At 53.4% G+C, this 19,908-nt stretch overlaps 6 protein-coding genes across 6 annotated transcripts; 2 read left to right on the forward strand and 4 right to left on the reverse strand.

Moving 5' to 3' along the window:
• Positions 1–129: 129 nt before the first annotated feature.
• On the forward strand, positions 130–5,196 carry SMAC4_08458 (uncharacterized protein). Its single transcript, XM_066090800.1, has 2 exons — positions 130–1,123; positions 1,206–5,196. Exons 1-2 carry the CDS (start codon positions 1,108–1,110, stop codon positions 4,532–4,534), a joined length of 3,345 nt encoding a protein of 1,114 aa, XP_065945654.1. The 5' UTR covers positions 130–1,107; the 3' UTR covers positions 4,535–5,196.
• Positions 5,197–5,217: 21 nt separating this feature from the next.
• Positions 5,218–7,868, reverse strand: SMAC4_08459 (uncharacterized protein). The gene is made up of 2 exons (XM_003346885.2): positions 5,878–7,868; positions 5,218–5,760 (listed from the first exon to the last, which is right to left on the reverse strand). The coding sequence occupies exons 1-2, from the start codon at positions 7,151–7,153 to the stop codon at positions 5,603–5,605; spliced, it is 1,434 nt and encodes a 477-aa protein (XP_003346933.1). The 5' UTR covers positions 7,154–7,868; the 3' UTR covers positions 5,218–5,602.
• A 2,254-nt stretch (positions 7,869–10,122) lies between these two features.
• Positions 10,123–12,002, reverse strand: SMAC4_08460 (uncharacterized protein). Its single transcript, XM_003346886.2, has 2 exons — positions 11,579–12,002; positions 10,123–11,511 (listed from the first exon to the last, which is right to left on the reverse strand). The coding sequence occupies exons 1-2, from the start codon at positions 11,800–11,802 to the stop codon at positions 11,010–11,012; spliced, it is 726 nt and encodes a 241-aa protein (XP_003346934.1). The 5' UTR covers positions 11,803–12,002; the 3' UTR covers positions 10,123–11,009.
• Positions 12,003–12,191: 189 nt separating this feature from the next.
• SMAC4_08461 (uncharacterized protein) lies at positions 12,192–14,969 on the reverse strand (the record flags this gene model as incomplete). Its single annotated transcript, XM_066090801.1, has 3 exons — positions 12,192–12,549; positions 12,627–14,699; positions 14,774–14,969. The coding sequence occupies 3 exons, from the start codon at positions 14,967–14,969 to the stop codon at positions 12,425–12,427; spliced, it is 2,394 nt and encodes a 797-aa protein (XP_065945655.1). The 3' UTR covers positions 12,192–12,424.
• Positions 14,970–16,096: 1,127 nt separating this feature from the next.
• On the reverse strand, positions 16,097–17,246 carry SMAC4_08462 (uncharacterized protein). The gene is made up of 2 exons (XM_003346888.2): positions 16,817–17,246; positions 16,097–16,742 (listed from the first exon to the last, which is right to left on the reverse strand). Exons 1-2 carry the CDS (start codon positions 16,861–16,863, stop codon positions 16,388–16,390), a joined length of 402 nt encoding a protein of 133 aa, XP_003346936.1. The 5' UTR covers positions 16,864–17,246; the 3' UTR covers positions 16,097–16,387.
• Positions 17,247–18,507: 1,261 nt separating this feature from the next.
• On the forward strand, positions 18,508–19,885 carry SMAC4_08463 (uncharacterized protein). The gene is made up of 2 exons (XM_003346889.2): positions 18,508–19,337; positions 19,394–19,885. Exons 1-2 carry the CDS (start codon positions 18,630–18,632, stop codon positions 19,478–19,480), a joined length of 795 nt encoding a protein of 264 aa, XP_003346937.1. The 5' UTR covers positions 18,508–18,629; the 3' UTR covers positions 19,481–19,885.
• The last annotated feature ends 23 nt before the right edge of the window (positions 19,886–19,908 follow it).

A 19,908-nucleotide genomic window follows, 5' to 3' on the forward strand; every position in this document is an offset into this window, starting at 1 on the left:
TCACACGGTACCAGGTATGGTATGTAAGTTACCTTTGATACACCTCCGGGCGTTGCAACACTGGAAGCGCACGACGATGAAACATATGAAGGTCAAGTATTCGAGAAATGTCCCTTCCGTTGTGAGAGAGAACAGAATACAGGTAGTAGGTAGGTAGTGTGATGTCCAACATTTCCATTTATCAGAGAAAGTTTATCTGTACAAGGTGTGAGATCTAGTATTCGTTTCCACCCGCCATCTCAATACCTACGTCCTTGAAGGGGTTCTCAGTCGCTGCTGCCTCCAAGTAGCAGCATACTTAGACACGGATACTATCGACCAGGAAGAGTGCCCTCGAGCGCCTGCGAGCCAACTGTCATCCCCGCACGCTTTTACCCAAGCAGACAGCCCGACCACCAAGGGCCGGCAGACTATACATTTCCGCACAACAACACTCCAACCAGACTCGATTTTCTGGCGACAACCACCCTCACCTCTCGCCCATCGTGACCGAGCGAGGAGGCCGAGTTTGACCGGCTACTAGAGCGCTGCAAGCAACATCTTCAAGAGTGCAGGCGCGTACCTTGATCGAAACCTCAACGCAGCCGCGGTGTCTGGCGTCCCTTCCACATAGCGACAACCTAAGTTCCAAGACGGACGGATCCAAAGCGCGCCATTACAGTTTCCATTGCCGTGCCCATCACTCTTTACTCGTCCATGGTGCGACCGGCCAGCTCGCTGCGACTGTTGTCAGTGTACGCGACCGGCACATCAAGTCCCGCTGCGCCCTTTTGATCGTCCGAGAGCACACGGCGGATTGGATCTCGCGGGCTACCTCTCCAGGGTGCCTATCGCGCCTACGCTTGCTTCTACTCGTCTTCGCCCTGTCCGCGCCATCAAATCGTCCGCTCCTGATCTTGCGGCCGGTCACGGACAATCATTCGAAGGTCGCCTCGTAATATGTGAATAGCAAAAGAGCTGTGCACTTTTGACCTTAGTCTCTGCGGCAACAGCAGCATTCATCCGCCCTGGGATCTCCGGCTCTCAAATCCAGGTTCCCTCGAGTTTCCCGCTAGCAGCCTTTACTGCCCCGGTGCCGCTCGAGCTTGTTCCGCCGGCAGATATTCCATGGCTACAGCCTCAGGTAGGCCAGAGCAACCCTTCGTGCATCTCGCCTCCTTATACCTGGTGCATTTTGCTGACTGGCTGTCATTTCGCTCCTACAGGCCCAAAGGCTGTCAGGCCAGCCGGTGCCACTGTCTCCGCACCAGCTCGGCATACTCCCACTCAGAAGGTGACTCCTGTCCCGGTGCCAAAGCCGGGATCCGTACCGTCTCTTCCCCCGTCTGCGAATCAGGCTGTGGCTGTCGAGAAAGCCTCCAATGCCGCCAGTAACTCGGCAACTGCCACCGCCGTCCAAGGCGGCTTCGGCCTTCTTACCCCGGCCGAGTCAAACCTCCAGGACGCCACGAACGGCCCCCACCGAGATGGTCGGATTCGGAACCCTGTCCCAAGCAAGCTCAAAGGAAAAACCGATGGATCCAAGGGCAACTTCAGCGTTATGCACATGGGGGTAGCTGGGAGGGCCGAGCCAACAGAACGAGATGCTCAAGCAAAGCGTACGAGCGAGAGCACGGAGCTGGCCGCCAAACGAGCTTTCGAGAACGGCTATGTTTCTCATAGGAGAAGCAAGTTTGTTCAATTATCGGATGATACGGTTGCGAAGCCTTTCGTCCCAGCCACCACAACCGCGCAGGTGCCTAGCTACATGTCGGCCCGTCAAACTCCCCTAAATGCCGACGAGACCAAATCAGAACAAGCTCGGCTTTTAACACTCCTCCGAAGCCTTCAACCGCTCCTTGTGGTTGATCAGATTTGCAAGGCTCTTGCTTTCTTCGGAGGCATACCTGGTGCTCCACCGCCCGCGAACGGTGAGTTTCCCCAAAGCGCCGAGGCGAATGGTTCGGGAAGCTTGTTTGTCGGCTGGATAGCCGAGATCTTTCCCAAACTCGGAGGTAACAATGGGCAGCAAAATATGGCCCCTGTTCGCCAAATGGATGGACCTGAACCTGTTCGGCGGAAACGGGGAAGACCAAAAGGAAGCAAGGCCACCAAGGTGCGTAAGGACAAAGGCTTGAAAAAGGGCCCTAGCAAGGACACCCCAGACCGGACACAGAGAGAGGCCGATGCTGATGGGAATTGGGTCGACGTCGAGTACGGCGATACAAGCGCTCCTGACGCGGTGGATGCTAATGTTATGCTGCTTGCCCAAGCCGCAAGCCCTCACCGTGAACCAGCCCATGTTGAAGCTCCAGGGATCACGCAGCCAGATGCGGCTACCAGCCACGTAACAGCGACTATTCCAGCGCGTACCATGCAGCATCATGGACCCGGCACCGAGGGTCTTGTCACCGAGAGCCCGGGGAACATGAAGAAAAGAGGCCGGCCTAAGGGGTCAAGAAATCGCCCAAAGATGTCCGATGCGTCCGTTCTTCCAAGACAGTCAGTCCAGCCAGCGGACAATTCCTACGCTTCTGCTCAGTTGTCGCAGGCAACTGAAGGTTCCCAGCCCCAATCGACCAATGCTTCATTTACTGCCGTGAATTCCGTAGCTTCTGCCAACTCGGCCAAGAAAAAGGCATCGCGACCAAAAGCTTCCGCCACCAAGAAGCAGGTGGACGGTCCCGTAGGAACGGACAGTTCAGGGCCAACGCTACAGACCACGGTACCATCTGCTGCTAAACAACAACAGACAGTGGAACTGAATGGCAACCCAACCCAAAAACAAGTTCAGCAGAACGTTCACTCTGATCAAGGATTACAGGTTATACCAGTTGGTACGGTCCCAGCTCCAACAACAAAAGACTCTGCTCGGGTGCCTGCCAGTGTGGGTCAGAAGCGAAAACGGAAAATTGCAAAAGATTTTGGTGCCATTGACAGCATCAACGGGACCGGTTCGACAACTCCATCCTCCACCGCGGTTACGTTGCCAACACCATCCACTCAGCCGGGTTTTCAATCCGCCACTGCAATCGCGGCAGTGGGAATCCCCCCTGCGAAACGCCAACGAAAGAGCAAGGAGTCGAGACCTAAAGGGAAGAAGTCGAATGATATGACAATCCCAGATTCATCCGAGCCAGCGGCCTCCTCCAAGATGAAAGCTGCCGCTTCCGCGCCAGTGCCCAGTCTAAATCAAGCGCCTGCGACCACCCCCGCTACATTTCATATGGCGCATGGAATAGGGTCAGAAGTGACTCCTGTGTCGTCGTCAGTGTCCCTCGAACAAGTTATGCCGTTAGCTCAATCGCCGCAAGGTCACTTCGACGTTCAGTCTCCGACGATGGAGAATTACGAGGCTCAGCTACAGGCGCAACTGGAGCTGAAGAGCGATGCTGAGTCGCAACATCATAGCCTTGCTCCAAGACCCATAGTAACCAATCATCTTCAACAGCAACAGTCACAACAAAGACAACAAAGGCAGCAGCCGACCCAACAACAAACACGGCAGCCGTCACAGACGCATACGCAACATCCCTTGCCACACTCACAGCCTCACCCTCAACCTGAATCATCAGTACAGCAACCCCAGCCACAGCGACCGCAATCAATTTCACAGCAACCATCGCAGCATCACACCTCTGTTTCACAGCCAAGTACTCAAGGACAATTACAAGCTCACCAGTCCCAGACCCCGAGCCCCATGATCTCTCAGCAGCAGAATAAGGCAAATCATCATTATACCCAGTACCGCCCCTCAACATCGCCATACAGTCAAGGCCAACACCAGCATAACTACTCATCCCCTCAGCAGCAGTCTCAAAACTTTACTGGACAACAACAAGCCCAGGCAACGCCACAGCCTACCCCAGCGCAACAGTATTCAAACACTCATCAGTTACCGCCATACGGTTCTGGTCAACAGTCGTACCAAAATAGCCATAGCCACTACAACGGAACTCAGCAGTCAGTGGCTTCACAGCAGCGCTATCAGCAACACCTGGCCACAGGTACAACGACCGCAAGCGCCTACTCTGCTCACCAATCACCCCAGTTCGGGGCTTCATCAACAAATGCCTTTAGTTCTGCAGACACTGGTTACCGAGGGTCTACTGGGAGTACCAGCAACCCAACCTACGGGTCACAACAGGGTCAGTCGTCAGCGCCATCTGCGGCTTCGACGTACCGAACTAGTAGTACGCATAATCTCGTCCATCAGTCACCGTCTTATAGAACGAACACTGGAACAACGCTGCATCGCTCTTCAAGCACAAGCCACCCGACTAGTCAAGGGATTCAAGCCATCAGTAACATGCAGTCTTTTGCCGGGACGAACAACACCGAGTGGGACTTTTTGAACCCAAGTACCCTCGAGAGCGCTGGAAGCCAAGGGGCTTTGGCAATGAGCGGCGCCGGGTATGGTATGAATAGCGCAGGTGTGAGGTCAACTTCAAACTCAGGGACGCCTTTCACTGCGAGCACCATGGCCAATTTTGATGCTTCAGGGCTTCCATCCCTAGGAGGCAACAACAGGTATTTTGAACTTGGACGGCGATAAGTCATTACTCTACCTCGCCGTCCACATAGGGAAGGTTGGTTATTCCCACCCTTGCTCGACGACAGGGGCTCGGACTTGGGGACGACGAATCTGAGTGAAACGCAGTACAACGTAATGTTTGGTCCATATAAATGTACTATGATATTCGCGCTCGGCAATGAGATCGTTTGACGGTTTGTTCTGGCCGATCTCGCTCCAAACAGCGAGCAGAAGGGTTTCAAGGAAATGCGAGTTGTACTGACAACACCGCGGAGGCTTCTTATTTGTTTTCCTATCTTTTTCCATCTGTCGGGATATCAAACGTGGGTGTGTCATTGACCAGCGACAGAGCGCCCAGTTCCATAAGCGTACGATAGATTTTTGACAGATTCAGAGAGCAATTTGACTGGTCTCCTGTACATCCAATCACGCCATCAACGAGGCTTGTTTCTGACAGGATTGCGTCACCTGGAAATGGTGGACTGAAGACCATAGCGAGATATCAACATGAGCAGGAGGAACCCTCGCCTTATCCAATGCACTAATGGGTGTCCAACTCATTATGTATATGTTGTGATCATCTACTGGCTCGAAGGAGAGCATGTTTCTTCGTGTACTCCGGTCCCGCGTGCTATGCATATGTTTTGCCGCAAAGAAATGCGACACCGGGAGAAAGGGGGACCCCTCAGACGATGTTTGAGGGAGATTTTGCAAAATGATGGGCCATGTTTGTGCCTCTAGGATATATTCAAAGGCAGTGGCTGCAAAAATAAGACTACATTGGAGGGTGAAGGGAAGACAAGGCAACAGGTGAGTGTATACCATTGTGTAAAAGAGAAAACCAGAATCTAACGCCTTTAAATGCTTTTAGTATAAGTACCCCGGTACAAAGTGCAACAAAACAACTTTGATGAAAAAACGCCATGGGCATCCGCCTGATGAAGCCGTCTCGGTTTGCGCTGAACTGAGGCTGTGTGGATAGGGGAACGAAAGTTCAACATCGCAAGACGTCAAGTACACCCCCTCCTTATTTGTGCCGCACTAGGAGAGCTCCTGGGGCAAAACAAATGAATGAACTGCCAAGTTCACTCATTCTAGAACATCCTCCTCGATCGCCTCAAGGTTGGGTCGTACAGACTCGGGCGCAATAGTGCCATACCACCACTGGTCCTCCTCTTCAAACCCGTCTTCGCAGATCAGATCGGTGAATATTTGGGCGTTGCGCTTAATATCAGAGGCACGTTCAACTATTTTCCGTTCCAGAATCAGGGCTTCGGCGGTTTCCAAAAAGATTTTTTGCAGTATCGGGAGGTCGGAAAGCAACAGCTTCAGCTGGTCCCGGGCCAGTGGCCCCATAGGCCTACCGGTAGACAGGCTAGTGTTGAAAACGAGATTGCTCATCGGGTCTCTGGTTGTCATACCGGCATCTCCAGATATCCGAGCATTAGCCGCCACCGCGTCTCCTAACGGATTCTTTCCCATGGTGAAGGAAGACTTTTTGCGTTTCAACCCCAGCATACCCCGTCGTTTCTTGGGTTCTTGCTCTGCCGTGTCGCGTGTGATGGAGTTGTACCAGTTATCCACAGCCGCCCGCCTTGTATTGTACCCTTTCACCTCCCATATCCTTTCCACCTCTCGGAGACCCCCAATGCACAAAATCGCAACGTGCACCTCATCCGGCGGTTTGTCCCTCAAGTAGCCCCTGATCGACCTTTCAACTCGGCCAACATACGAAGGCGGGCGGAGGCGCCGGCAGAATGAGGAAATAACTAAGGGAAATACCTCGTGTACTCGAAGTAGCGTCCTGTCATCATACAAACTCATAATTTGTGCCTCTATGGGGTTAATCGTGTAAGGTTCTTTGAGAAGGCCCTTGCCGTCATTTTGGGCGAGATATTTGAGGTGAAGATCCCGATAGGTCTCGAAAAAATGAAAAATGGTGAATAGTAGGGGGATCAGACGCTTCCGCATCCGTTCCCTTTGAGGTGCGAAAGACCTTTTCTTTTCTTCCGTGTTCCGGAGAAACAGTTCCCGCGATATCCACTCACACATCAGATACGAGAGCTTGGCAGCCACATGAAGCCTGTGCCATATCCCGCATAGATAGTGAAGATTCAGGGCCGATGGTGAAGGGGCCGGATATAGTCGTTTGGCATAAGCCGGGACGTGATTGTCGAGATGATGTCGTGCGATAGGGGTCTCGTTGAGCGATATTAGAGCATGTAGCGACCGTGATGTCAGTCGCAAGTTGAGGATGTCGGAGAGCGGGAGAGAGGCAATGATCTCGACTTGTAGCTCGGGAGGCAGACAGTGGAATTGGCGATCGAACGAGGTGCTCTGCCGGACCAACGGCTCTGTGGCCGAGAAGCGACGTTCGCCATGATCCAACGAGTTGGAGCTAGATGGCGTCTTGGCGTGGAACTTTCGAAAACTGAGGAAGCCTTTCTTCTCCGGACGTTTCGGCTCGCTGGCCCTGGTTGCTGCATCTTCGGTTTCGGGATGGTGGGCACCTCGTAAAGGAAGAAGGAACTGTGAGGGCGGCGCGACAGTGGTAGATTGCTGCGTAGCGCTTGTCTGTGGCCGATTGATCTTGTCCAGATATCGCTCCGAACCAAATTCGGTGATGTGTAGAGGATCCATCTCTCCGGGTGTCTGCAAGCTAAGGAGGCGTCCAGGGTCAAGAATGAGTTGAGAAGAACCAGGACAGGCTAGAGAGATGGGTCATGTGTGTGTGTTTTTCGGGGCAGGCGGCACCTCCTCCTCTTTTACCGATGCCGCGACGATCCAGCCGTGATGGTCGATGTTATTGTGTCGAAGGCGCAAGCTGGTCGCAGTTCAAACATGGTGAAGCATCAGTGTCGAGGAGCAAAGAGTCGAGGTTGACGGGCAAGGAAGCACGGCCCTTTCCACAGTAGGGATCCACCAAAGCCGTGATGTCGTGAAATTGAAGTCGTCGGGACGTAGGAGCGGGCAGTGACGCTGCTCGAGGTTCGGTCGGGACCGGGCAGTCTTGGTCGCAATCGGGCAGGTTCGCGGTTCGCAAGTGGGCACTGCGCGTCGATCAGGGTGAGGTGCAAGCAGAGTTATGGAAACAGGCGCGATTGGGAATGATTGTCGAAATGAATGGTCAGGGCAGTCGGTGATGTTGGTCGCAACTGGTAGTAGGCGAAAGGATGCCCGTCAGTCAAACGGCGAAGAAATCGGAATCGGGAGACCACAGGAATAAGCTTGCTACCTCCTCGATCTAGGAGACCCTCCGACCCTCGTGGAGTAGTTGGGATGCCGGGACTCGGGAAGGGGAAGACGGAATTGGATCAAAGGTGGATGGAGTAAGTATGTGTACGTGGGTAGTCCTGATGGAAGTGGAAATCTGGAGGACCAAGGTAGGTACGGGCGGGGACCCATTCTGTCTACTGTGGAGATACCTGTGCATTGTGGATGCCGGGTGGTTCGTAGCAGGAAGCGAAGTACCTATCGCGACAGATACACCTACCGTACTCTGCCGTGGGGTGCTCCTTTCTCTCAGTGGCCGGCCACTCTACTGGAGAGAAGACTTGTTACAAAGAACCGACAACAGAGCGAGCCAGAGCAAGTACAAGTTCTGAAAGCTAATATAAAGCTACTGTAATGTAGATAGTGGCCGGTATGTATGCGATACGGGCATAGGTTACCTTGATGAATGAAACGGACTGAACGGGCGTGTTGGTCCGTTTGGATCACTCCACGCCACAGCAGCAACGACACATGCACCCATGGTGGTGCTTGCTACCATGGTGAGTTCGCGACGGAAATCCGGGGTAGTTAGGTAGTAGATGGATCCTACTGCTGCTGATGTGGAGGGCGCCCAGGCCGAAACTGGAACTCGTTGAAATGTTCTTTTGTTACCTTCGCTCCTCGAAAGACTGCTCGTTTTCACAGCATCAGGCCGGGGCCGCTGAGATTCGTAGCCGTAGGACCACCGACGTGAATTTAAGTTCGCTACCTTTGGCTCCTTGGCTAGGGTCCCGATGGTACGTATCTACGTACACCAAGTATGGATGGACCACGGCGCTTTTGCCGGCCTAATAGTGGAGAGACACTTGAGGTCCTGTCGGGGCCACTTCAGCGCCTGCAGGATGTTCCACACTATGCTACACTACCTGAGTGTGTATGATGGATTCGACGCTACGCCATGTACATCTGATAGCGCCCTGTGGGAAGAACAAAGACGAATATTGCGGCCGAGCGCGAGGGCAGGACACAGGTAATCTTCTAGGTACAACGCAGAGGTACCGTACGTATATCATCTATCAAAGATTCCCGTCCTCTTCTTGTCGCAGGCAAGCTGGCCGTGTACATGCCCTGACAATCTGACAGAAGGTAGGTAAGGTACCTATCCCCGAGGCCGCTTTCTTCTTCTTCTTCTTCTTCTTCCTCCACCTCACGAGTCCATCAGTCCCGTCGTGCAGTGTACCTATCCAGGCTGTATTACCTCTACGCTACATCCAAAGCTGGGGGGCCTGGCTTGCATGTGTTATGAAGGGGCACTTCATCCCAACGTTACTTTGTGGCACTATGGGCAGCTCGCAATTTAGCCGCGGCCAATTAGAATATACCCAAAACACCGAGCTCGGGAAAATCACACTGCCTACGGACAACACTCCTGGCAGGTCTCGGGGCCTGCGCCAGGAATGGAAAACAAAATAATAAAATAATTGCACCTACACACACACACCTCTATGTACCCGTATTAACACCACAGACGTCGCCCAACCTTCCTGCCTTCATGGCAGACACTCATCAACAGATTATATGCCTGTTCTCCTGCAACTATACAACCGTGACGTCTCAATCGAAAGGAAAGCCTCGAATCATGAACTGATGTTCGTGATTCAAGTTTGGACTCGACTTGCATAGCGCAGCTTACATATATATGGTAGTAGCTGTACAATGCGTACAATCTTCAGCCACAAATCCACCACGGCCTTACTCCGGTGATTTGTAGCACTCTTCTCCCTTCGGACTTGACCGTCGTGTCTTCGTTCGAAGCTCTCTTCGCGGCCGTTCTCTCCCCGCGGTTTCTGCCGGTGCCGTCCCCGTCACGCCCGATGGGGCCGCAACCCGTGCTTTGTGAGCACCGGCATTTTTACTCATCTCCCGAGGCCGATTCGCATGCTTGGGTTTGCGTCGTGCTTGGCAGGCTTGTTGAGTAGTCCTCGTGAGATGTTGATGGGACACCGAACTCGTCTCATTGCCGTTGCTCGCCAAACACCCACCAAGTAAAAGAGTCAACGTTACACCTACCGGCAGCATGTCAGTCTTCCAGGTACTAAACAGTCAAGCACATGATGGCATTGTGTTTCGGGGATTAGGATGGTTAAATACCTTAGCACCGAGATCTACATAATCCACGGGAGAATGCAAGGCGCTTTTTGGCTTGTGCAATCTATAAAAGACAACATCGACAAGCTCGAACAAAAGTGCCGCCTCAAAGCGATCAAGAGTCGCTTACTGGCTCCAGCGTTGCAAGCATCCCATGAGATACGCCATCACACAAATAAACGATCGACAGCGGCTCTTTTCTTCCGAGCTTACACCAAGGTCTTCGCTCGCTACCAAGCGGATTATATGCCCACTTAATATCATATCCCCCTACGCTTTCTACCGTAGCCTGGTCTTGATGAACAAACCCAAAAGTGACGACATTTGGACAGTGGCTGTTGGGCAACTGGCAGTGATGGGGACCCCAGCACCGGGTTTTCTTAATGCTGCACTTGGGTTAGAGACTGGATTGGAACTTGAAGGTCAAAAGTATCCAAGGCACCAGGTTTATTCTGCCCGTGGGAGATGCGCCAACTGCTGACGAGTCTGGTGATCAACTTGAAATGGATGGTCAAATTTAGAAGACAGTACAGGACTAGCCACTGGAAAGTATCAGCAAGGCATAGATTGACAGCGTCCCCATTAAGGAAACGCTTGGTTAGAAGTGGCATCATCACTCAACGTCTCCATTCTAGGCGACGCTCTGAATTCTTATCCCATAACGACAATTACATTCTGAAGAGCCTCCCACACGAGGCCAAGGGGCACCCAACTGTAACAACCACATGCTGGCTCCTTTTTCTAATTAGAGGTTTTGTGTGTTGATGGGAAATATACCAGGTTATTGCGCTGATTTTACTTCTACAGCGGTAGACGGCTGAGGTGGAGTATATTTCTTTTCAAGACCTTTCCCATCCCGAGTTATATTAGCATGACATCAAGTGCCATAGCCAACGCATCTGAGGGAGCTTTCGCCCAACTAGAGCTTCTTGAAGCCCGACTTCTAGTATTAATTAGAGGCCATACCTTCGTGACATGGCTATCGAGACATCCCAACAAAACACACTGTCAGCTTGCTTAGTTTCTTCCAACGTGCGTGTTGACAGTCAGCGAGCGCTCGACGGTCCAGACGGAGACAGAGACGCACTCGTCGCTTCATGGAGGCCATCATCATCATCATCATCATCATCAGTCATCAACGCCATCCACCAACTCTCCCCTCGTCCCACCTCTCCTTGCGTTCCTGCCGCAGGTAGTATAGCTTCTTAGCCTCCCGATATTTCCTGACCCAATCGTTGGCCTCCCGCTCCGACGCAGGCACATCATCCCCACCGCTATCAAGGAAACTCTCCTCGAGAGCACAGCACACGGCCTCTTGTTCCTGTAAGCCCTGGCTGAGCCGTTGGTATAGCCGTGTCGGGGCAAAGGGGGTGAGAGCATGGTCCATCTCGGCTTGTTTGGCCCTCCACTGGCGCTCGAGAGCATGGGTCGACAGAAGCTGGGCTTGGGTCAACGAGCGCTGGTTCGCGAGGCGTGCTTCGAGGTTCAGCAGCTGAGCTGCCCGTTGCACGTTCTCGGCCAGCGCGGACTGCAACGCGTCATGCGACGCCTGCAAAGAGGGGTGGATGGTTTCCGGTGAATGTGTCAATGCAGAGAGAAGCGATGGGTTGGAAAGAATCTCAGCGAGATCTTGCTTGCTATCCAGCAACCAGATGGCGTCAGCCACTGAAGTATCGATCCAAACATTCAGACGGAAAGACTCACGACTTGTCCTGCAGGAACTTGGGCAGCCATTGCTCGCCGGGGTCTGGGATGGGTTGCCCGGCGGAGGCCGAGCCTACATGTTGAAAGCCATCGGCACCGGGACCCCCTGTCTCCGGACGTTGGAGGAGCCGTGGCGACGGCGACGTTTCCGGGGTATTTATGCTTGTCGTCTCGTGGCTTCCTGATGGCTTAGGCGGTGGAAGAGGTGGTGTGTGAGAATACATCCTGTTCGTTGTTTACGGCTGTTTAGGGACAGCCGAATTTGCTGGTGTTTTGAGATCCCAGGCCAGAGTAACTTATATATATATTTATATTTATACCGGCCATGGAAAGAAGAGATGAAGTACCTGGTCTCGCGCAAGAGTATGTTAGGTACCTCCCGGCTTTTAACGTGTGTTATGCAGCCAAGGTAGATGCACTTCGTAGTAGGCTCAGTCTACTAGTACGGTAGGCACAAGTAGTCACGCGTAATTGTGTAATGACCGTACAAGGAAGCGTGCTAACATACGCTTACCGGTACATAACGGACTCGTAGCGGAAACCTTCGACTTACGTCATCAATACCGTCCATCAACTCCATGGCTTTTTTAGTGGCATGTGTATACAGATTACAGTAACCGCTCCATTGCTTGTTATGAAAGGAAATATACATAAAGTAGCTAGTGCTCAGTCGGCTATCAAATGCGATTACCACATATTATATTCTTTTGCCATTACGATCTACCCTGCATCCAGCCCAGCCTGCTATCTCAAGACTAACAGCCAACTAACAACCATATATCAACTAAACCAAACCGAGAAGGCCGGTCGTCCGTAATTCGCGCCATGGATTTCCTCATATTCGCCTTACGCGTCAAGCTCAACATAGTTGGCGGGGAAGAGACCTGACGCTCCATTGTAGTGGCCAAACCACCAGTCATCATCGGGAAACTCCAAACCCGTAATCGTAGCTCCTTCGGGGAAGCTCAACTCTATACCAATTCATTAGTCACTGCTAGGCCTTCGATTTCGGCGTCTTTTATACACCAGGCTTGCGAGCATCACTTACCATTATCTTCCGCAGCCTCGTAATCAAACTGCGCCGTCGCTGTTGGACCAGCGACTTGACCGGCCGGAGTTGCGGCTGCTCCCGCTCCGGCCTGCGAAGGTACAGCAGGAGCTTGAGTTGCTGCTGCTGTTGGGGCCGCACTGGAAGCAGCAGCAGGCTCATCGTCTTCCACTACTTCCACGTAGTTGCTAGGGAAGAGTCCACTCTCCCCTTGCGCGTTGGTTCCCATCCACCAGTCGTCATCCACCATCTGAATGTTGGTGACATACTCACCTTCCCGGAGATCAATCTCATTGTCCTCGGCCTTCTCGTAGTCATACTGTACCAAAGCACGCTTGCCGCCGTCTGAACCAGCCTGCTGAGCCTCGACATCGTGACCGAGAGATTCGCTAGCAACATTCAGGGCGGCAGCACGCGGATCGTGACTATCCTCCTCCACGGGGAGGTCCTCTTCTCTCGGTAGTTCCTGCGGAACGGGCACCGGACGGGGTGGCAGGCTGCCCGCTGGCTCCACCTCAGGCACTGCGCTCCGAGCAACTGGGACTGCGATGCGGACAGGTGAGGAAGGCTCTTCTTCGTGTGCACGGACTTCTTCTTCCAGCTCTCTTTCATCGTTCTCTTCCTCGGCGTCAGCAACAGGAGGCCGGGATGGCAAGCCAGGGAGAGCAAAGCCGCCGGAAGGACGGCTTCCGGTTGGCAGGGGCGGCGGAGCATGCTCTTCCTCGCCAGAGGCGAGGACAGGAGAAGGCACACTTGGTGCGGACCGTGAATTCGTGTTGGCCGCCATGGGTGCTGTATCCTTGAATCTATCGCGCAGGGCGGATATGCCGCCAGCCGGCGAGGCAGGCGCTTCAGGCTCCGATTTCTCTTGCGAGGCGCTGCCTCCGGTGGTGTGTGTTTCAACACCACCTCGGCTGTAATTGGGTGCCTGCACCGCCCAGCTCTTCCCAGCATAACCGCTCTTCCATTCGCTCCCACTCTTCTGGGCAGCAATAGGGGCAGCGGTGGCAGAGGGCGTGGACACGGGTGCAACTGCCCCGCCTTGCTTGGCCTTTTTCTCGGCCCAGATTTGGGCCGGCGTCTTGCCTCCCTGGTCAGCAAAAGTTCTGCTAGCAGCCCCAACAGGAGGCACGGCGGGAACCGCAGGCAAGCCGTAACCGAGAGGAACCGGCGTAGGAGCTTTGGTGCCGGTAAATGCAGCGCTGCCCACAAACTTCTTGGCAACCTTGGGCTTGGGAAGTTCGGTCAAGCGTTCTGCTTGCGTGAATGCGGCAGTCCTCTCTGCCAGGCTCTTGGGTGTCTCCGATTCTTCGGGTTCAGCGGGACGTTGTTGAGCCTTTGCGCGAATGGCAGCGATATCAACCTTGCCCACCGGTTCGTATGCTCCCTTCACAGTGGCAGGCCGATCATCTTGGGTCTTCTTTGCTTGGGCGCGGAGAGCAGCAATATCAACCTTTCCAATGGGCTGGTAGCCACCCTTGACAATGTCCTCCGGCCGGTCATCTTGCTTTTGGATTCCCTCAGAACGCGAGTCATCTTTGTTCTTCCTGAGTTCGGCAATGTTGACCTTGGTCGGCTGGTAGGCAGACGCCACCTTCTCCAGCTGGGTTCGAGTGACTGGCGGAGCATCGGCACCCCAGCCGTCCTCGTCCTCGCCCCCACGATTCCGGGTCCGCGCCGCAACAATAGGGTTGAAGGAGCCGGCGGATGTAGAGGTAGTCGGGGTAAACACGGGCTTCTTGGCAACGGGAGGCGGGGCAGCGGCTGACACGGGTGCCGAACCGCCGGCAGTATACTTGGCGCCTGATGCATCAGCGACCTTTTGCACAATGGACTCGGGAGAAAGATCTCCGTCGGAGCGTGCTGTTATCTGAACGTGGTAGCCGTGAAGGATCTTGGAGACGGCGGCCAAGTGGCTGGTAAAGTACCCCTTTGTTCGCTCGGGGACGCCACCGCCGCACCAGGCGATCAAGACGTTTTTGGGGAGTCCACTGTTGGGGTCCTTGACTTTGACGAAGGCGAATTGAATGCGGCCTTCGTTGAAATCCTCGATCAGGTCAGAAAGCTCACCATCTGTGATGACGAATGGTTAGTCGGGGCCATGGCTAAGGTGGTAAGGAGAAGTTGTGGGCCGGCCTGGCACTCACCGCCAGTGCTTTCGACCTTCAGGATGCTCTCCTTTGCCCCAGAGTCTTGGAAGGCATTCAGAAGAGGCGCCTGGACGGAAAAAAGGGCCCAGAGGGCGTAGGTGGAAGATGCTGAAGATGGCGCAGGGCCGTTGACGACGCCCTGATAGCTACTCTTGATGGAGGGCCCATTGATGGACAGGTTTAAGGAGGCCATGGTGGGCAGAGTGGCCGGCTGTGTGGAACGGAACGGATGGGTAACGACACAAAGGAGCTGGGGTTGAACAATCGGGAAGGTTGTGAATTATTGAAAGCTGCAGCAACGGCTACGGATTGTTGGTGATGTAGACGTCGGTCGGATCGGGGTTTGGGGATCGAGAGAGAGATGGAGAAGGTCCGGGTGTTGGAGGAGATGCATGGACGACTAGAGGTACGCAGCGCTGGAGTTAGGCCCAGGTACCTCTCTCTACTAAGGTAGGTAATGGAGGTGGAGCTTCAACTGCGCAACATACGTCAATAGGTACGTACACTACAGTATACACTAAAGGTGTGCTTGTGCTGGCCGGCAAAGTCTGGGGCGTTGCGATGGGGACTTCAGTTGCACCCAACGGCATGGCAGCTTCGTACGACGTTCGAGGCGGTGCAGCGTACCTGGCAGGCGAGCTACTGTGTAGATAGTTCTGGTACGTAGTGTAGACGGGACGGATCGATTGGCTGACTGACCGACTGCTTCCAACGAACCCTGTTGGCTAGACCGGCCTTCCCTTGTAGTGCAAACTGATGTTGAGGAGGGTAAGGAAACGTAACGAGTGATACAGCAGGTGTAAGATGCGCAAAGTTACGAGGTGAAAGCCGAGCAGACAAGAGCGAACAATGTGTGTGGTAGAAGCTTTGTCATGGTTTGACTCGTCCTGGTTTCACCCGAAAGCCATAGCTATTGATAGAAGATGCAAAGCTAACACTGAGGGGTGCAACCCATCGTTTGTTACATATATAAGAGATATGTGCTATTGCGTATTGGTATAACTCTTGCTGACCTACACGGATCCCTTGTTGCAGCCGCACATCCTACACTTTACACGGACCCTTGAATCGGCTTCAAGTACCTTCACGCAGCATCTAACAAGCAAGGTACTTCATGAGGTAGCCAAGTAGTACCTGCGTTCCATCGCCTACCCAGAGTGGTAGGACACCACACAAAAGTACCTGCTAGACCACGGCATCACCCATCTCTACCCATCTTTAACCTTTTTCGACAGTGACAGGCAAAAATGGCTTAGGTCGTGGGTGTTCAGACTGCGGTATCCTGAGATAAAAAGGAACAGACCAACAGAGACCATGAAAGAGCTTCAAACTAGTCATAATATTACTCAAGAGTATTAACGTGAACCTGACCCAGTCAGGGCCCTTCTTCCCCTCCGATGTCTCTTGGTAAAGAAAATCGAGGTAATCGCTAATCATTGCCCAGTGCTTGCACACATATCCACAACGCCCCTTAACCCTCCCCCAACCAAGAATATGATTGACCATCAAATGAGTATACTGCCGTCCGCTGACAGACAACAACCCATGGACGGTAATATCGGTGGTCAGGGAATTTGCCGTTGCCAATCCAGCTGACGAATCTTGCGGCCATCAATCTCGAGTATTGGTGTGTCCGTGTGTTGTGCGCATGTGTGTGGTATTGCGCATGCATTGCGCCCATGTTGCTCCAAGAGTAATTTCCCTTGGAGATTCGTGTTCAAATCCGTCTTCAACGGTCAAGATGGCGATGCCTGTCCTCACTCTCTTAACAGCACTCGGCGCAGCATTCGCAGCAGTCAGCGCAGCATTCACAGCATTCGGCGCCCACGAAGCAGCAGCAGAGAGCCGCGATGCACCCTTTGAAGCATCCGTCCCCGCCGCTACTCTGCTGAGGAGGAGGCTGTTGTTGATATTGCATTTGACCTTGCGGGGGGTAGTAACCTTGTGGGGGAGGCTGACCATAAGACTGTAATCGATCATAGCCGGGTTAGCTTTTGCGGTTTGACGCAGTGGACTTGTCGACTAGGACTCCAAACTGACCTGCTGGGGGTATTGGGGATATCCCTCCTGAGGAGGCGGCGGTCCATATCCCTGTGGAGGGGGGCCTTGTTGGTAGTATTGTTGAGCCGACATGTTGGTTGGTGCTAGGGTTGATGGTAGGCACTTCAGGCGCGTAGAAGCAGATAGGTATTACGATTGCCACCAGATTAGGGAAGTGAGGATCAGGCGGTTGCGATTACGACTACTGCGATGGGGGTGTTTGTGGTATGTATATCGGGGTGGCCGGGGACGCAGACGGAGGCGGCACTTGACGAAAAAAAAATACGGGCAGGTGAATAGAAGAACGTGAACGCGGGGCGGTAAGGCGGCGTTTGGACGCGGGAGCGATGAGACGAATATAAATACTCGGGAACGGGGGCGGATGAGATGATGATGGCTGACAGGAGACAGACGCAGGTGCAAATGGAACATGGATGGCCGCTTTTTCGTTCCAATCCGCGGACCCTGATAACCCTGACACCTCAACCTGACACACTGCACCTGACACTGACTGCAGCTTCCGGGAGCGGGAGCCCTGCGCCTTCGAGCCGACCTTGCGGTCGGCGTGGCAGCGATCCAAGCCCGCCAAGAGCGTCCAAGCCCGAGTTAGTGGACTCGTGGGTAGCGAAGCGCCCTGATGTGCAACAAAGAGTGGAGCGGAGCGGAAATAACGTGCCGATCTGATCAGACGCCCAGCTCCGGCAACGTCTGTCGTCTCGTCGTCTACAGTGGACAAACAGCAGCATAGCGTCTTTTGACTGTTGGTTGGACCAACATGGCTGAGAGCTGTCGATGCGATGATGCGACTTCCGGTTATTAAATCTTTATGGCAGGACGGGAAAAACACACATAAGCAAACAGTTTGTTTGAGTAGCTATCTGATATACATTTGCACTATGTCTACCTAGTAAGGAAATCTATAAGCCGGCACTATACACAGTATGTAGATACCTATGTTTCATATTACTTCTCATACGCAGCTGCCCTCCTTGTTCTGCCTCCTTTTATTTATCTGAACTACAACACAGCGTAAGTGAATGGATTATGGTTCCATCTACCTGCTTGTTAATCTCCTCAAAAAGTAACTGCTAGGATTAGGCTGTGGTCGTCGGATGAACATGTGAATGCATGGTTTTCCGAGAACATCTCCAGCACCAGGTGGGGTGGATCGTGGGTGGTTCTCGTTCTACTGTAAGATACCGTACATGGACTGTAACAGCAGTTGCGTTTCCTCTTGGCCCGAGCCGTCAACTCCACAACAAAGCACACGTCAATCACTGCAACCGGGGCGCAAGCCGGCCAGACTCATTACTGTGGAGAAATTGTGTACCTGCATACACACTACATAAAGCCATCTATGTATATAGCCAGTATTACGTTTGTTTGACACCAATACGTGTGGTTTGGGTGGTTTGAGTGCTTGTAGGTCTTGCGCTAAGTAATGTACAATCGATACATGTGGTGCGTACTATAGTGGCCTGCACCTTACAGGTAAAGCGCACCGGCGCCGCGGGGCTCGCCCGAGAGCCACGAGGGGCAAAGGCCGAGTTCGCTGACGTTTTTTGGGCCATGGATGATGGATTACTGTACCGCTACTGTAAGTAAACTCGCCGCCAACTCGGTATATCCAACCAAGCGGTCCACATTGGGCACTGGGGAACTTTCAGGTTCCTTACCAAATCCGTTTCTCTTGGTCACCATCCTCAAAATACTTGGATCATACGCGCGACACCGATACCCGTGATAAACAGTCACCCAACCAGACCTCCTCGAAACTCTCCCCGACCAGATCTGAACCGCGCGAACCCGCATCATGTCGACCATCAAGGACATCACCAGCATCGAGGCCTGGAACCACCATGTTTCGTCGTTGCCGCCATCCACCCTCCTGATCGTCTCCTTCCACGCGCCCTGGGCGGCGCCCTGCGCCCAGATGGCGACAGTGCTCAAGACATTGGCGAGCGAATACCCCGTTACCGAGCCGCTTTCCACCTCGTGGGTCTCCATCGACGCCGAAGAACTGTCTGACATTAGCGAAACGTACAACGTAACGGCCGTTCCCTTCCTCGTGCTATCGCGTAATGGCCAGGTCTTGGAGACGGTCAGCGGAAGCAGCGCCGTCAAGGTTCGAAACGCGATCGAGACCCATGCCAACAAGTCGTCGGGCGCTGGAGCTAGCGAGAAGACATCGGTCGCCGCAAATGGCGCCGCAACTGTTGAGGGCCAGGCCGGCGACGTTGTGCCTCAGGACCCCGAGAAGCAAAAGGAGGAGCTGTTTAGACGTCTGGGTGACCTGGTCAAGGCCGCCCCGGTCATGCTGTTCATGAAGGGTACCCCCAGTGAGCCCAAGTGCGGCTTCTCGCGACAGCTGGTTGCTATTCTCCGAGAAAACGCCGTCAAGTACGGTTTCTTTAACATTCTAGCCGACGACGAAGTACGACAGGGTCTCAAGGAATTTGCGGATTGGCCTACTTATCCACAGCTTTGGGTCGACGGTGAGCTAGTGGGAGGACTCGATATCGTACGTGGACCATATTCTGTGACGTCCTACGGAAAGCGGACTAACTATGAATACAGGTCAAGGAGGAGCTGGCGAACGACGCCGACTTCTTCAAGCCATATAGTGTCAAGGCGAACGGCGATGCGTCTGCGGCGCAGTCCTAGGTTTCAACATGCACGGAAGCTTCCTTGCTGGGAAGGGAAACCGCTGTATATATATTCTTGAGCGACTGTCATGTATGTCCCATCTGGCTTGGCCTTGATCAGTCTCTCAGGTACCTGCGGCTCAAGATGATGCAATGGAATACTGGCTATAGAAGGCCGGTCACAATACTAATTCCACGAAAAAAAACAGCCTAAAGCACAAGACTTTAATGCACAGGGATGGAAGGGGCTGGTTGGCCGAAGACGAATTAGGACCACTGCTGAGATAAGAGACGGTATTGATGAGTCACACAGCAAGATACCGCTAAGCGACGTTCATGGTTTGTCAACGGTTAACTGACTGCCAGGCATACATACCATGACGGTGTACGTTAGAGCAAGGTGTTGCGCTTGTCGCCGGATCGAATAATGTAACATTTGTTTTCCTG

Source organism: Sordaria macrospora, chromosome 1 (genome assembly GCF_033870435.1).
Source record: "Sordaria macrospora chromosome 1, complete sequence".
NCBI classification, from domain to species: domain Eukaryota; kingdom Fungi; phylum Ascomycota; class Sordariomycetes; order Sordariales; family Sordariaceae; genus Sordaria; species Sordaria macrospora.

What these genes read in the sequence shown, in the direction of transcription:
- SMAC4_08459 (XM_003346885.2), bottom strand. Translation starts at nt 7,153, where the DNA reads ATGGATCCTCTACACATCACCGAATTTGGTTCGGAGCGATATCTGGAC. An exon ending in CAACACTAGCCTGTCTACCG is followed by an intron (nt 5,761 to 5,877) that starts GTAGGCCTATGG and finishes AACGGAAAATAG; the next exon opens with TTGAACGTGCCTCTGATATT.
- SMAC4_08460 (XM_003346886.2), bottom strand. Translation starts at nt 11,802, where the DNA reads ATGTATTCTCACACACCACCTCTTCCACCGCCTAAGCCATCAGGAAGC. An exon ending in AAGTTCCTGCAGGACAAGTC is followed by an intron (nt 11,512 to 11,578) that starts GTGAGTCTTTCC and finishes GTTGCTGGATAG; the next exon opens with CAAGCAAGATCTCGCTGAGA.
- SMAC4_08462 (XM_003346888.2), bottom strand. Translation starts at nt 16,863, where the DNA reads ATGGACCGCCGCCTCCTCAGGAGGGATATCCCCAATACCCCCAGCAG. An exon ending in ATCCCCAATACCCCCAGCAG is followed by an intron (nt 16,743 to 16,816) that starts GTCAGTTTGGAG and finishes GATCGATTACAG; the next exon opens with TCTTATGGTCAGCCTCCCCC.
- SMAC4_08463 (XM_003346889.2), top strand. Translation starts at nt 18,630, where the DNA reads ATGTCGACCATCAAGGACATCACCAGCATCGAGGCCTGGAACCACCAT. An exon ending in TAGTGGGAGGACTCGATATC is followed by an intron (nt 19,338 to 19,393) that starts GTACGTGGACCA and finishes CTATGAATACAG; the next exon opens with GTCAAGGAGGAGCTGGCGAA.